The 15,756-nt window shown below is 37.6% G+C and overlaps 2 protein-coding genes across 6 annotated transcripts in view; both read left to right on the plus strand.

Moving 5' to 3' along the window:
* Window positions 1-650: 650 nt before the first annotated feature.
* Window positions 651-11,144, plus strand: tbr1a (T-box brain transcription factor 1a). 2 transcript variants are annotated; one of them, XM_067431174.1, is made up of 6 exons: window positions 651-2,364; window positions 2,625-2,797; window positions 3,056-3,177; window positions 4,494-4,652; window positions 4,736-4,797; window positions 7,612-11,144. In XM_067431174.1, exons 1-6 carry the CDS (start codon window positions 1,814-1,816, stop codon window positions 8,390-8,392), a joined length of 1,848 nt encoding a protein of 615 aa, XP_067287275.1. In that variant the 5' UTR covers window positions 651-1,813; the 3' UTR covers window positions 8,393-11,144. The 2 variants fall into 2 exon arrangements, with proteins under 2 accessions (XP_067287275.1, XP_067287276.1); XM_067431175.1 differs by having other exon boundaries at window positions 2,625-2,779.
* A 2,798-nt stretch (window positions 11,145-13,942) lies between these two features.
* The window catches only part of slc4a10a (solute carrier family 4 member 10a), a 67,082-nt gene continuing 65,268 nt past the window's right edge, over window positions 13,943-15,756 (plus strand). The window contains exon 1 of one of the 4 annotated variants that reach the window (XM_067431173.1): window positions 13,943-14,285. In XM_067431173.1, the coding sequence (XP_067287274.1) occupies window positions 14,238-14,285 (48 nt within the window). In that variant the 5' untranslated portion in view covers window positions 13,943-14,237. The remainder of the gene's footprint in view (window positions 14,286-15,756) is intronic. The other 3 variants (XM_067431169.1, XM_067431172.1, XM_067431171.1) reach the window with 3 other exon arrangements.

The raw sequence follows: 15,756 nt of genomic DNA on the forward strand, positions 1-15,756 counted from the left end.
AAAGCAATTGTTCAAACTAGAAATGTCCACACACACAAAAAAAAGATTCATTATGTAGGTCTTGAATTATTGCTGCAAAGGGATGTGGTTTCAGTGTAAATCAGTTGTCCTTGAATTTCCCCTTGAAGTTCCTGAGGAATGAAATCTCTGAGGGAGATTTTCAGAGAACTACAATGAAACACCTTATTTAAGATGACAGCACTTCAGGACGACGCTTAAGTGAGCATCAGTGTGAAATATTTATTTGTGTTCTCTGTAAACGTTGTTCCTGTCTAAACGGTTTCACTTGATTCCAGGAATATTTTCAAGTCCCCTCTTTCCAAACCCATATCTAATTCTGTCCCTATAGTTTAAGTAACATTGTCTCCGATATTAAGCAAATATGTAACTATTGCACTGTTGCACAAGGTGATATAAGATAATTACTATTCAGTAATGATCGACGCACAGCAAATTATTTTACTAGTAGATTATCTTATTGTTCCGTAAAAAAGAATTGAGCTAGCAATGACGATGAACACTATACTACGGTATACAAATATACACTGTAAAAAAAAAAAAAAAAACGGAAAATGTAATGGTAATTGTTTTAATTTTAAAACACAAACTAATGCAATGTTCAAAATACAGGTAAAACACCTGTTAAAAAAAACCCGTTTTTTTTTACAGTGTATGTACTGTATACTATATATAATACTATGGATATGGTAGTAATCTGTAGTGATACTTTTTCTATGGACTAATTAGATAGAGACAGTTTAACAATTATTCTTCTATTTTCCCATCCAGCTCCTTTAACCTCACCAGCTTATCCTACCATGTTATCATTCTCGTTGAAGACTCTTGAGCTTCTAGGAAAGTTTTTAAGTTCTTATGCTCACTGTATATTAAAAATAAAATCGTCATGAAAAGAAAGTTGCCATAGGCTTTTCCTCCCTATTTTGACTTATGAGTGAAACGGCTTCACGAACACGAAGAAATATAGGGCGGGGCTTGATTTCGCAGATCGGAATTGATTGGATAGTTGTGGTTTTCTATGCTGTGATGTCATTTGAGTGACAGGATGCCCTGCCTTCGTGCCAGAGAGATGTCCTGCAAGAGGTAGCTTTGATAAAATTTTATGAATCTCTAAACATTGGTAAATACTGCAATATAATTTTAATTTCCTGGTGACTTATGTCCTGCATCTCATGTATACTGATAACTAAGAATGTGCCATTTATCTAATCTATGAAAGGAGTCCATGCACGGTAAAACTAGTAGGACTATAGCCTATAGTGGAAATTAAGTATACTGAAAACCTTTCCTACAGCTACTTTATAATTTAGCCTAAATTATGTGCTGCTAGCGCCACTGAGTTATTACAACAAAAAAAAAGTATGACTACTTTATAATAATTATTATTATTAATAATGATAGATATTCCGAACTGTGCTGCATAAAACCAAGCCCGGTTGAGTTTAGCAAAGCGTTTTTGACTGACTTAACTATGATCGCCCCGCGTTCACATTTTTTCCCCTTTCATTTGACCCAGGTGTCACTGGATTTCCCAGCGCTCCTGCGATATTTGTCAGGTAGCATGAACATTTTACACACTGTAACCTACTCCAAAAAGCCGCTTAAGTCGGCTTAATGCCAATCTAAATGCAAATACCAGCCCATTCTGCTGTTATCAAAATCAGAGCGACGTCATTTTCCTATATTAAGCTCGGTGTGAAGGCTGGCACATAGAGGGCACACATCCAGTCATAGCAGCATGTCGGAGGTCTGAAGTTCCGAACTGGTCGAACTCTGAGAACTTTCTCAGTTAGTTATGCACCTGCAACAACTCCCTTCACCGTCCGCACTGGCCAACAAACCGGTGAGTGTGGACAATGATTTTACGCACATCGCCGCCGCGGGGGACGACCGCGTCTCCTCCTCCGGTGACACCCTGGAGAACGAGCCACCTTTGAAAAGACTCTCCACAGGGATGAGAAACACACCAAACGCTCTGGACTGCGTGTCCGCGGCACGGGATGACAGTGACAGCGCGGGCACGTGTAATTTGCCTGAATCAAGTCAAGCGCGGACCGACTTCGCATCGTCTTCTGCAATGTTCTCGTACTCGGGTCAGCATGTAGTGCCCGCGCTCCCGGCACTCTCCAGTCACTACATGACACCTCACCCGGTCATCAGCAACGGGCCGTACTACAATGGGCTGAGCTACGCGTACACACAGCCGTACGGACAAACTTACGCAAACGCCGCGGTCTACCCTTTTCACTCGGTGCCCGGTAAAGCTCAGGTTTACCTGTGTAACCGGGCGCTGTGGTTCAAATTCCACAGACACCAAACAGAAATGATCATTACTAAACAGGGACGGTAAGTCTACTATTTAATGTATCTTTTAAATGTATCTGTGTTTTTTTTTTTTTATTGAATTTGATTGTATTTAATAGGTTTTATTCATATCAATAGCGTATAATTGTTTAATAATTAATTAGCCTACATAACATATTATAAATCGACTTAACCTTTTTTATCCCATTTATTGCAGGAGCATATCTAGTATTTCAGTGTGTAAAAATATTTAAAAATGCAAATACACTAGCCTTTTTTCCTCTCTCTCCTTTTTCCTGCAGCCGGATGTTTCCGTTTCTAAGTTTTAGTGTTTCTGGTCTTGACCCGACGTGTCAGTATAATATTGTTGTGGATGTGATTCTGGCGGATCCGAACCACTGGAGGTTCCAGGGCGGGAAATGGATTCCTTGTGGCAAAGCGGACACTAATGTCACCGGTAAACCCCATGTTACGGGTAAACTATAGGCTAATAATCAACTCGAGTGGAATTTATCATGAAGCTTTGCACCGAGCAGATTAAAAAGAGTTGTTTTAAATATAGCAATCAAAATGTTTTTTTTTTCTTTTTCCAAAGCGTAATGGACCAAATTATATCTACTCTGGGGGGGAAAGTCCGATATTAATAAATAAATAGTAACCACAGTAATAATACTTCCGTTTAATATAGTATTCCCTAAAAGATCAATTCAATGGTTTGTTTGTTTTCTTGAAGGAAACCGGGTATACACGCACCCGGACTCTCCAAACACCGGCGCGCACTGGATGCGTCAGGAGATCTCTTTCGGAAAACTCAAGCTGACAAACAACAAGGGAGCGTCCAGCAACACCACTCAGGTGATTTCTTATTTAATGTTCTTTTCATGAAACCAATCATTGAGCCTACGAGTATTTTAGTCTAAATACATGGGCGAGTCAATAATCAACAATAACTCCCATGCATTAGAATGTGTTCATTTGTCATCTGCAGCCCATGACAAAAATTAAAAAAAATATCGGTAACACTTCACAATAACTTCGTTATGAATAATAAGTTAAGATTTAGTAAATATATTTCATAATTTAAAAAGCATTAGTACATCAGCAAGCAGTTTACTGCTGTAAATGCTTTGCTCTTGATTTATAAGCATATCTATAATGTGGTATGCGTGTGTAATTTCATGCTTTATTTCATTTTTTTATTTAGTTGTCAGGGGTTCATAAGATCATTTACAAAAGTGTAAGTAAATCATGAATAAACAATTTAAATGTACATTTATACGTCTTAATATTTAGACATATACACTGTAAAAAAATATATGATCAAAATATGTTTTTACATAGCCTAGTGGAATTTAAGTTAAAATTACTTAAACATCCAAGTTGAATGTACTTAAATATTTAAGGAAGCAACTTTTTTTTTTTTTTACAGTGTAGTAATAGTTACTCAGTGTGTTGTTAAATGCTTATTTTAGAAATTATAAATTTATCATTAATAAGGTAATAAAATAACATTAAACACGTATGCTTATAAATCAAGAATTAAGCATTTACAGCTGAATTTCTAAACACAATTAATTTATAAACTTATTTAATGCCTTATAAGTGATGAATGAACTATTTACTAATGCTTAACTTATGAATCATAGCATGTGTTATTACAAAGTGTGACCAAATTAGCTTCTCAAAACATTTTTGTACCTTTTAAATGATAATGTTGTTGTTTCAAAATGCCATTATTTGTGAGGGTCTCACTTTTATCTTAACAGGTTACCTTTTAACCATGTTAAACATTTAAAAATTATTAATTATCACACTATTATGAGCTAAAATGTCATATCTTATAACCACCTTTATTTCCAAAGAGCATGTTTGTAGCTGTGTAATAGCACGGACATGAGGCTATATGGTGTAACTTGTCCTTTATGGTGTATTAATATAAGCAAACATGGAAATTATACAGTTTATGTATTCTTTTTTTTTTATTGGTAGCTTGAGAAGGTTATGGTGGTTTGATATATATATTTTTTTATGTTATATATACATATATATATATATATATATATATATATATATATATATATATATATATATATATATATATATATATATATATATATATATATATATATATATATATATATATTTTTTTTTTTTTTCTTTGTCCTTCCAAGATGATCGTCCTACAGTCTCTTCATAAGTATCAGCCGAGGGTGCATGTGATTGAAATAAACAAGAGTGGAGATGAAGATACAAGTGATCCTGATCGAGTACAGACATTCACCTTTCCCGAGACGCAGTTTATATCTGTCACGGCTTACCAGAACACGGATGTGAGAACTAGTCTACCGCTGCATTCATTTACAAAAGAAGAGATATGAACAGATTTAATGAACATGTTTCTTTATTTCCTCAGGTTACTCAACTAAAAATTGATCACAATCCATTTGCGAAAGGATTTCGGGACAATTATGATTCGTAAGTCTATTTCCATGCAAATGAATGCACTGATAATTGATTCTCTTGCAGGTTTTCTAATCTGAATTTTAATTTGGACTTGACTGCAGAAATTAACATGCTTTTAAAAATGAATTTAAATACATTGAATTTATTAACAAATATTTAATTGTTATTAATATTAATAATTAAAGTTTAAAAAAATTATTTATGTTAGCACTGTATATTACAAAAGCCATGTTTTACATAATCCATATTTAAATAATTAGCATTTTAGATTATGAGGGGCACCTCCTGTCTGGGTTGCGCTACAAATAATCCATCAGGTTTTGAATGAATTAGCTGTAAAATATCCTTCGTGTTCAGTATCGTAATGCTTTAGTATTTTAACATGGTATGCCAACAAAAGTTATTTTCATTCTTTTCCTCCTGATTTTTTATTTTTTCCCTTTTGTTTTCCTCTGTAACAGAATGAAAAAAGATGACCAATTAGGCATAACATTATGAAGTGAAGTGAATAACACTGATAATCTCTTCATCACGGCACCTGTTAGTAGGTGGGATATATTAGGCAGCAAGTAATAATAATAATAATAATAATAATAATAATAATAATAATAATAATGCGTTTGATTTATAAAGCGCTTTTCAAGGCACTCAAAGCACTTTACATTGAAGGGGGGAATCTCCTCAACCACCACCAATGTGCAGCATCCACCTGGATGATGCGACGGCAGCCATATTGCGCCAGAACGCTCACCACACACCAGCTGATTGGTGGAGAGGAGACCGAGTGATGAAGCCAATCAGGATATGGGGATTATTAGGAAGCCATCATGGACAGAGGCCAATGGGCATATTTGGCCAGGATGCCAGGGTTACACCCCTACTCTTTTTCCCGAAAGACATCCTGGGATCTTTAATGACCACAGAGAGTCAGGACCTCGGTTTAACGTCTCATCCGAAGGACGGTGCTCTTTGTCAGTATAGTGTCCCCATCACTATACTGGGGTGTTAGGACCCACACAGACCACAGGGTGAGCACCCCCTGCTGGCCTCACTCACACCTCTACCAGCAGCAACCTGGTTTTCCCAGTTGGTCTCCCATCCAGGTACTGACCAGGCTCAGCCCTGCTTTGCTTCAGTGGGAAACCAGTCTTGGGCTACAGGGGGATATGGGTGCTGGTATAAGTAAACATTTTGTCCTCAATGTTGATGTTTTTGAAGCAGGAGAAATGGCCAAGTGTAATGATTTGAGAGAGTTTGACAAGGGCCAAATTGTGATGGCTAGATGACTGGGTCAGAGGATCTCCAAAACTGCAGCTCTTGTGGGGTGTTCCCGGTCTGCATTGGTCAGTATCTATCAAAAGGTTTCCAAGAAGGAACAGTGGTGATTCGGTGACAGGGTCATGGGTGGCCAAGGCTCATTGATGCACGTAGGGAGAGAAGTCTGGCCCGTGTGGTCTGATCAAACAGACGAGCTACGTAGCTCAAATTGCTCAAGAAGTTAATGCTGGTTCTGATAGAAAGGTGTCAAAATACACAGTGCGCAGTTTGTTGCGTGTGGGGCTGTATATCCGCAGGCCAGTCAGGTTGCCAATGCTGACCCGTCCACCGCCAAAAGCGCCAACAGTGGCCATGTGAGCATCAGAACTGGACCATGGAGCAATGGAAGAAGGTGGCCAGGTCTGATGAATCAAGTTTTGTTTTTTACATCACCTGGATGGCCGGGTGCGTGTGTGTCGCTTACCTGGGGAACACATGACACCAAAATACACAATGGGAAGAAAGAAAGCCAGCTGAGGCAGTGTGATGCTTTGGGCAATGTTCTGCTGGGAAACCTTGGGTCCTGCCATTCATGTGGATGTTACTTTTACATGCACCACCTAATCTAAGCATTGTTGCAGACCATGTTCACCCTTTCATGGAAACGGTATTGTCTGGTGGCTGTGCCCTCTTTCAGGAGGATAATGCGCCCTGCCACAAAGCAAAAATAGTTCAGGAATGGTTTGAGAAGCAAAACAATGAGTTTGAGATGTTGTCTTGGCCTCCAAATTCCTCAGTTCTCAATCCAATCGAGCATCTGTGGGATGTGCTGAACAAACAATTCAAATCCATGGAGGCCCCAACTTCTAACTTATAGTACTTAAAGGATCTGCTGCTAACATCTTGGCGCCAGATACCACAGCTCACCTTCAGGGGTCTAGTGGAGTTCATGCCTTGACGGTCAGGGCCGTTTTGGCAGTAAAAGGGGGACCGACACAATATTGGTCATACTGTTATGCCTGATCGATGTATAGTGCACATTTGTAGTGTGCTCTCCCGATTTATGATATGGTTCATGAATAATTCACTGGAATTCACAAAGAATCTCTCACTTTCCTCCTCACATCTCTTTTCCGGTTCGTTTTCACACAGATGAATACAATTGTCTCCCTTTTTCACTTCTAATCCCTTAAATAGTGTTTACTGGTTTCTAAAGCAGGTCTACGGTATTTACAGAAATCACTTTAAAAAATCATTACTCAATGTTCCATTTATTGAGCATTTTTTTGATTGTTACATAATATAGGCTCACTAAAGTGATGTTTAAAACACCTGTAGTATTGCTGTGGAAATGTTGATGGTCTGTTGTAGTCATTTGTTAATGCTTTAACACTTTTACATTAAAGGGTGAGTAGAATAATGTCATCTCATTGTACCACTTTTTGAAAATGCCTATTGCGTTCACAGAGATTGTCTAGCAAAAGTTACTCCCAGCATCGGGAGTAGGAAAAAGGTGGATAGTATTACCTAATTTTCTCCTGTTTTTGTTTCTTTTCTCCACATCTCCAGAAGTTACAGTGGCTTCGACGCTGAGCGACTGACCCCTACACCCTGCAACTCTCCACACTCTCAGTTGCTGCTGGGCTCCAGGTACGCAATGACAAGCGCCTTATTCCAGGAGCAGTTTGTCAACAGTTACACAAAATCCTGTTTTACAACTCTTAGCCCTGACCCTGGCACTACTGACCGACACCTCACGCTTACTAACAGCTTAACAAACCAAACCCAAGAGAGCAGTGCAGCCTCCGGACAGCGCTGGTTTGTGTCTTCCTCAGGTGCTCCATCGTACGAAACTGATATAAACACAGCAGCTCTGCTCTCTTACGCCACAGCGGGGGTCAAAGGTCTGCCTTCTACTAGTACTGGTGGCGCTAGTAACAGTTTGGATTACTACGCCTGTGCTGCTGGATGGGATTCAAGGGGTTTGTTAGAAAACAGTAGTAAAACCGTCTCAAATCTGCCTGGCTGGGGCACAGATGCGACTCTTGAAAGATCAGCCCAACTGAATTACATGCCCGAGGATAGAGATATGTTGGAAATACACGGATCTGCGCTGGAGGTTTCTGAGGAGCTGGAAGGAAAAGATGCCACGGATTCGACGTGGACCGAAACTTCCATTGAATCGGTCGATTCCAGCGATTTAAGGATTTTGGAAGAAGCGCAACAGAGAAATTCCTGCATCACTCCTGTTTCAGGTGTTCACACTGCCAAAGACAGTCAGGTCTCACAGAACAGGGAAAGAAATTTGATCAAAGAACCTGACTTTTTTCATTTTGACACTCAAACGTAAACTTCCTTGGTCTGAGCGTGCCATTATAATGTTTATAGTATAGAAATAACATTATGATGATGATTTATGTATACAATATCAATTTATTTTAATGTTAAAGGGTTAGTTCACCCAAAAATGAAAGGTCTGTCATTCATCTCTCCCTCGTGTCATTCCAAACCCGTAAGACCTTCATCTTTTGAACACAAATGAAGATATTCTGATAAAATCCGAGAGCTTTCTGACCCCTCCATAGACAGCAATTCAATTAACACTTTCAAGGGACAGAAAGTTAGTAAAGACATCGTTAAAATCATGTGACTAAGGGGTTAGAGCTTAATTTTATAAAGTGACCGTAATAATTTTTATGCGCAAAAAAACTAACAAAAATAACAAATCTACCCTGTTAGACACTGAAGGCCTGTACACACCAGGACAATTATCGCGCATGCTTATCGCCAGCATTTTTCAAGACATTATTCGGCGCATCTGTGTGTTCCCACCAAGTGGCAACCTTCGCCGGTTTCTGTTGAAGCCAATACGGAAGTAATTTAAACTGCAATTCATTGACTGGCCTCTTTTGACAGGCTCCAGAAGCAAGAACCTCATTGAGCCCCGTGTTAAAATGCCCAATTTTAAAGCAGAAAAAAAAACATGTTTACAGTCTGGTACAAATTGTGGTTTTGGCCTATACGGCTAATTTTGCCCTTCATGACAACTGTGAGGGAGGTGAATTTTTCTATAACTCATTCGTTTACATTATTTAAAGCCTTAAAGTTCTGCATAATTAAGGGCGTGGTTACTTTGAGTGACAGGTGGATGGCCATTTATCTGCTGTCTGTTAGTCATTGCGTCACCTAAGCTCGGCCCATGTCCCGCCTCTTTGCCCATTTCCTTTTATCCGGGCGTGACACGCAATGAAGCGTGTCAAGATGGCAACGGCCAGCTCGTCTCTACTTTGTATTTCAGAACGGCTTATCGAAATCCTATGGGTGACGTCACGGACGCTACGTCCATATTTTTATTTACAGTGGTGCTGTACACAAGGTGGTGCTGCGCCACATTATGCTTCTGACACTCGCTTGTCACACAGAAGAAGAAGAAGAGAGACGGTATACTATTTACATGCTTGCCCAAACATTCACACACTTTTTGCGAACTGGCAAGCAACATTATCAGCTCATCATATTCTTTGTCTTCTTATTTCCTCTTTATCATATCAACGTGTGATCGGCAAGACCGTTTTGTGCTTGAGCGCCACCAAGTCATGTTTTACTGTAACTTCAGCCGCTCCCGGCATGTGAACAAAAGCGATGATCTCATTGGACGGAGAGTTTTTAACGTGCCGCGTCAAAAACAAAAAAAACGAAACCAAGGTGTTTTTTTTTTTTATTGCGCCTTTATGTCTGCTGTTTTGCATGTCGGTGTGCACACTCACATTGGCTCCCTTTGTTTAGTCACGAGGCGTTAAAAGTCGGCGATAAACACGTGCGAAAATCGCCCAGGTGTGAACAGGCCTTTACGCTGTTGAAGTAGAGTAAACAGCGCAGCGCTTCATAATTATACCCACTAGGGACAAGTGTTGTGAATTAGCTTTAGCTAAAAACACTATGATGCTTGTTTGTTATCAGATGAATGTTCAAGTTTATCTATGTTTTTTGTATCTGTCCCTATCCAAATAAACTTAAATAAAATAAATAAATAAATAGTTCTACTCACGTGAACAGTGTAGGCCAATGGGAAGCCAGCGTTCTGTAATGCTGCCCTGTGCAGTGTTTACTCTATGTCAACAGTGTACGAGTCTGACACTAGCTAGAAGAAATTGTTGAATAAAGTCATTATGTTGGTTCATCCAATGTTGTCACTTGTCACATGGATTATTTTAATGATGTCTTTACTAACTTTCTGGCCCTTGAAAGTAGGCCGTGTGCAATATATTGAAATTATCGAAATATCGCAAATGTGCTTATCGCAATATGCATATCGCAACGGCTCGCAATATCTGAATGATTTGAATAGGCTACTTCAACATTGTGAAAAGTGTAAGTTTTAGGTCACACTGGGCAGAGAATAGACTGGGCAAATTACTGTTACTTATGTGACTTGCTTGACGTTAAAAAGAGTTATTAAATAGAAAGTGTTTAATAAATGGTGGTCTATGGACGGGTCAGAGAGTATTTTTCATTAAAATATCTTTGTGTTCTGAAGATGAACAAAGGTCTAATGGGTTTGGAACGAAATGAGGGTGAGTAATTAATGACAGATTTTTCATTTTTGGGTGAACTAACTGTTTAATGACTGCTGAACTCAATTCTGAACTGAGTATTCTGTGTATTTTTTAGTGGTGGTAATATGAAAAAAAGGAAAGGAAGTTTTTCATTAATAGACCATCATATGAGTGTTTGTTAAAACATACAGTCCCAATATAATGATTCTAGATAAATTGTTATTAGCCTAAAATCACAAAAGTGTTTAATATGGGAATTTAATGATCATGGTCTATCAAAACTGTATCTTTATTAAAAGCTTCTTTGATTAGATGCTTATTGTAAAATATAGAATGTTAATGTGAAGTCATGACATTCTGCTGGTGTCAGAATGTTTTATGTATAACCTAAATAAATTGTCAGATGTTTGAGTATATTAAATCCCTCAAAAAAATCTTTGCATCTTAAATTACAGTTTATATTCGGCTCCTTGATTAGGCCTATTGATGTATTATTTACATTTAGTGCTGTCAAAATAAATTAATCAAAAATAAACGTTTGTGTTTACATAATATGTGTGTATACTGTGTATAATTATGTATAAATACACACACACCTGCATGTATTTAAGAAAAAAGTGTTTGTGTGTACATGCACACATACATTATATACATGCAAATATTTCTTAAATTAATACATTATATATTTTGAATGTGATTAATCGATTTGACAGTGCAAGTGAGTGTATAGCCTAGCTTACAATACTGACACCTAGCGGCAAACGCAAGAATGACCTTTCAAAGATCTGTCTATAGACAAGATCGACTACGTAGGCAATGTAAGCAGCTGACCAGGTTTTGGGACACAGCTTAGTAGGCTATGTGTCCTTGACCCGGAGGAAATACGGGTTTAATTCTACCATAAGCAATAGGCTTATACACGGAAGCAGAATCTATCAATAAATGCCGCTACAAACTCTCTTAGTGTACATTACAGTAAAGGGATCAAGTGAATAATAAAGTTCTTTCAGCAGCTGTTGAACCCGAAATAACCAGAGACCCTACACAAAACAACTCTGCTTGCCAAACTGTTTCTTAGATAGCCTATGTAAAAATACTAATACATTTATTTATAGACCTTCAGGAATGGAAATGTTACACTTTACCTTCATAAAATGCATAGTTTTTTTCGGTTAACGCGGAAAGGAAGATTTTAACTGCCGCCTACAAGCCTTAACCATTTGAGGCTATTTTTCCACACAAAGCTATAAATTTGTCTTTATAATAGGCTACTTTGGCGGGAGTAAAATAGGTTTTATGGTAGGCTATATGGCAGGCTACCTAACTTATTTTGATAGTGCTTTTAATATGTTTCCCCCTCTTTTGGCACTTGGCGATATACACGTATCTAATTTGTTCCACAGAAAAATACAAATTTGGATTTCGAAAACCACGATGAGGGTGAGGGAGTAGATTAAATAATAATGACGGTTTTGCGTGCAAAAATGTACATTCTAGTTGTTATATATTCACCCACAAGATGGCGTCGAAGTCTAATGGAATTGAGATTGATTGGCATAGTTTTCCAGCGGTAAAGCACTACGTATGCCAGTTGGTAGATAAGATATGCAGCTACAGTTCTGTATGTGGGTTTAGGCCTATAGATACAGCACAGTAATGTCTTATGAAGAGATGAACATTCAGTCCAATGGTCTGATAAGGTAGAAATAGGCCCGTCATTGATTGAGTTTTTGAATGTAGCTACAGAAGTAGCCTTTTAAGCTATTTTTTTTGTTTGTTTTTGTTTGTGGAAAATGTAAAAAAAAAAAAAAAAAAAAAGAATTATGTGATTGATTGATTAGGTTTAGTGAGGAAAGAATATAGAAGAGAGCGGGCACAACCTAGCACGGTGTTAGTTGTAACACACATGGTTTAAAACTTTCCACACATGCCAGCACCACGAAACTTAGTGAGTAGGGCTATTTAATAATTGCCGTATCAACAATATAGAGGGGAAAAAATGTGGCAAAATTTAAAAATATTTTGAAGATTCTGAACGTTTATTTAAAATAAGACAATTATGATATTATTTTGATGTTATATCTGTTATTTAAGAGTTTTTTAATGCTGATCTATCAGCAGAAGACACAACCTGAGTTTAAATCCCAATTGTGCAGGTGAGGCATGTTTTCACACTGCGTTACAATGTTATTATAGTCTATACTTTTATGAATTATATTGAGGAACCATGAGAAAAAGTGAATAAAGACTGAGAGTCAATGTTCAGAAATGATTAATATGTTTTGAACAATGCTGTATAGCTGTGTTTTGAGGTATTTTTTTGTCAAATTAAAAAAATTGTTCATTTTTAATTATTAAAAAAATGTATGTGGGAAAAGTTAATTGTATTTTATTGTTAAAATATTTAGTTTGTTATTTTGTATATTTTTTTTTATTAGATTAGATCACATCACATTTTAAGCTATCATATGCTCATGTTACAATGTACCCCACCTATATGGGGCATGTTGTCACATTTCACTTCCATTAATTTCAGGGTAAATCAAGAGAAAATTATACACTGTATTAATGAAACAAAACCACATTATAATAGACGTGTGAAATTAATGTGGGGAAATAAAATAACCTGAACCCCAGTGAATTTACACAAACTGAGAAAGTCAAAAAGTGTTAGTTTGTGCCCCACTCTCCCCTATATACAGTTTGTGCTATCTGGTGAGTGTCTCTCACTAGTACCTTTATCTTGCTTAATGGGGTTGTAAGGCAGTATTCCGCTTACATACATTTATTGATAAAGTTGCTTAAACAAATATTTTTTTAATTGAAAATGTTCTTCTTTGGGTTCATACATCCAGCATTAGGTATAGCCAATTTAAGTTTGGAAGCAATATGTTGCATTCATAATGTCAATCTTACTATTTATCTACAGTTTAAATGTTTTTCATTTATAAACATAATATAGATGCATTTTAGGAAGGAGGTCCCTCATAAAGGTTCATCATATTTGGAGGTTCTTGACACCATAAAATTTGCAAACCCCTGTGTGACCTTGTGTGATATTGGACGAGTCCACTGCTATTGGCCAGAACAAATTGGAAGTTAATTTCGACAGTTTTGCGATTTTAGGTAAGACTATATTTTTTTCAATTATAAGTTTTAAAACAGCATGCACTACAAACACAAAACAAAGGCTGTAACTGACATTTGTAAATAATGAAATTTGCATTAAAAAAAAATGGTCTAGTTTATTTAGATGTTATAACATGAATCACGTTTCCCCCCGTCTGGTTCGGCTTTTGTTGAACTCGGCGCACTATAAATGGTCTTCTCACACCGTAGTAAACTGAAGCTTCAAGTGTCCGTTTGTCCACTGTGTCTTTCATCCGTTTATCCATCACGTCCCGGTGGTTTCTGTTAACTCACGTGCTGCCGGTCGCAGCTGCGTCACGCGAGCGCAAATGGCACGCTGAAGGAGCGCAAGCACGGACGCGCGCGAGTGAAGGAAGAGCGGAAAACCCCCCCAATGGTTACTACGCCGCTACGCATCAACATACATTACATTTTCGCCACCTTCCTATCAGTATTTTAAAGAAAATTCACCACAGACGAACAAGACAAGCCTAAGCCAAAATATCAGAGATGGATGTGAAAGATCAAGGAGCGCAGATGGAGCCTCTTCTTCCTGCGGTAAGAACCTGTTTCATCTTTCATGTGGAGTCCGTCTGTGAAAGAACAATGACATGATGCTATTGCGTGTTGCGGTGGTTCGAGCTGGATTGGGTTAAAGCCCATTATGAGTATCATTCAGCCACCACCTTTGGAAGACATTGTGTTTTAATTATTCATAGCACCTTTAATACAGGCTCATTAACTGGGAATATGGCTCATGTTACATGGATACGGCGTTTGTAGAGTCACTTTAAAGGTTCTCAGAGGCTTGAGTGTATTTGTACTTATGCATTTAATTACACACGTTTAGTAATGTGTAATGACGTACAGTAGGCTATGCGCTGTGGATGGATGTGTGTGTGTGTGTGTGTGTGTGTGTGTGTGTGTGTGTGTGTTCAGCATTCTCATGAGTTGCATAAATCAAATTGCCCCTGCATTACTCTTGAACTTGACGAGGCCTTCACATGTGATTGCATTTGACACGAGATTCCACCTGTTCGCCACATTTACATTTATTGCCATGAATGTATTTGTGACCCTGAACCACAAAACCAGTCATAGGGGGACTTTTTTTGTTTGTTTTTTGAGATTTATACATCATATGAAAGCTGAATAAATAAGCTTTCCATTGATGTAAGGTTTGTTAGGACAATATTTAGCCGAGGTACAACGATTTGAAAATCAGGAGTTTGAGGGTGCAAAAAAATAATAATAAAAAAATCGAAATATTAAGAAAATCGCCTTTAAAGTTCTTTAAAGTCCTTAGCATTGCATATTACTACTACTAATATTTTTTTGTTATATATTTATGGTAGGAAATGTACACAATAGGCCTATTTTCAGGGAATATGATGATTTTTGTCATAAAAGAAATAAGTATAATTTTGACCCCATGCGATGTATTATTGGCTATTGACACAAATATGCCTGTTCAACTTATGACTGGTTTTGTGATCCAGGGTCACATTTATGATTGGAGAGGCCATATGTAAAAATTTAAAATAAAAGCACCAATTTAGGCTAATTTAAAAAAAAAAAAAAAAAAAACATGTCTTAAAGGTGCACTATGCAGGATTTTTGCAGTAAAATATCCCAAAACCACCAGGCCAGTGTTACATATTTTGTTCAATTGAGTTCTTACAATATCCCAAATGTCTCCAACTATTTGTAAATTGTGAGAAAATTGCTATTTTAACCAAGAATCCGGAACTTCTAAGGGAGTCTGTCAATTGTGTCATATCTGCGTTACCCTCGGTTTCTGGTTTTATTTGTCAGAAACGCTTTACTCTTAGCAGTCACAGCAGCTGCTGAGCGAATGCACAGAGTAACATCCTAACATCATTTTAAACACACTTAAATGTATCTAATATGATAAACACAGCTGTGTTACCTCATACTCATGACTGGAAAAGCGGAAATGACGCCGACGACTGTCCCGTCATAATAAAAGTCAAATATTTGTAGACGCAAGCTAAAATGACATTGTTGC

This window comes from Pseudorasbora parva, chromosome 22 (assembly GCF_024679245.1).
Source record: "Pseudorasbora parva isolate DD20220531a chromosome 22, ASM2467924v1, whole genome shotgun sequence".
NCBI classification, from domain to species: domain Eukaryota; kingdom Metazoa; phylum Chordata; class Actinopteri; order Cypriniformes; family Gobionidae; genus Pseudorasbora; species Pseudorasbora parva.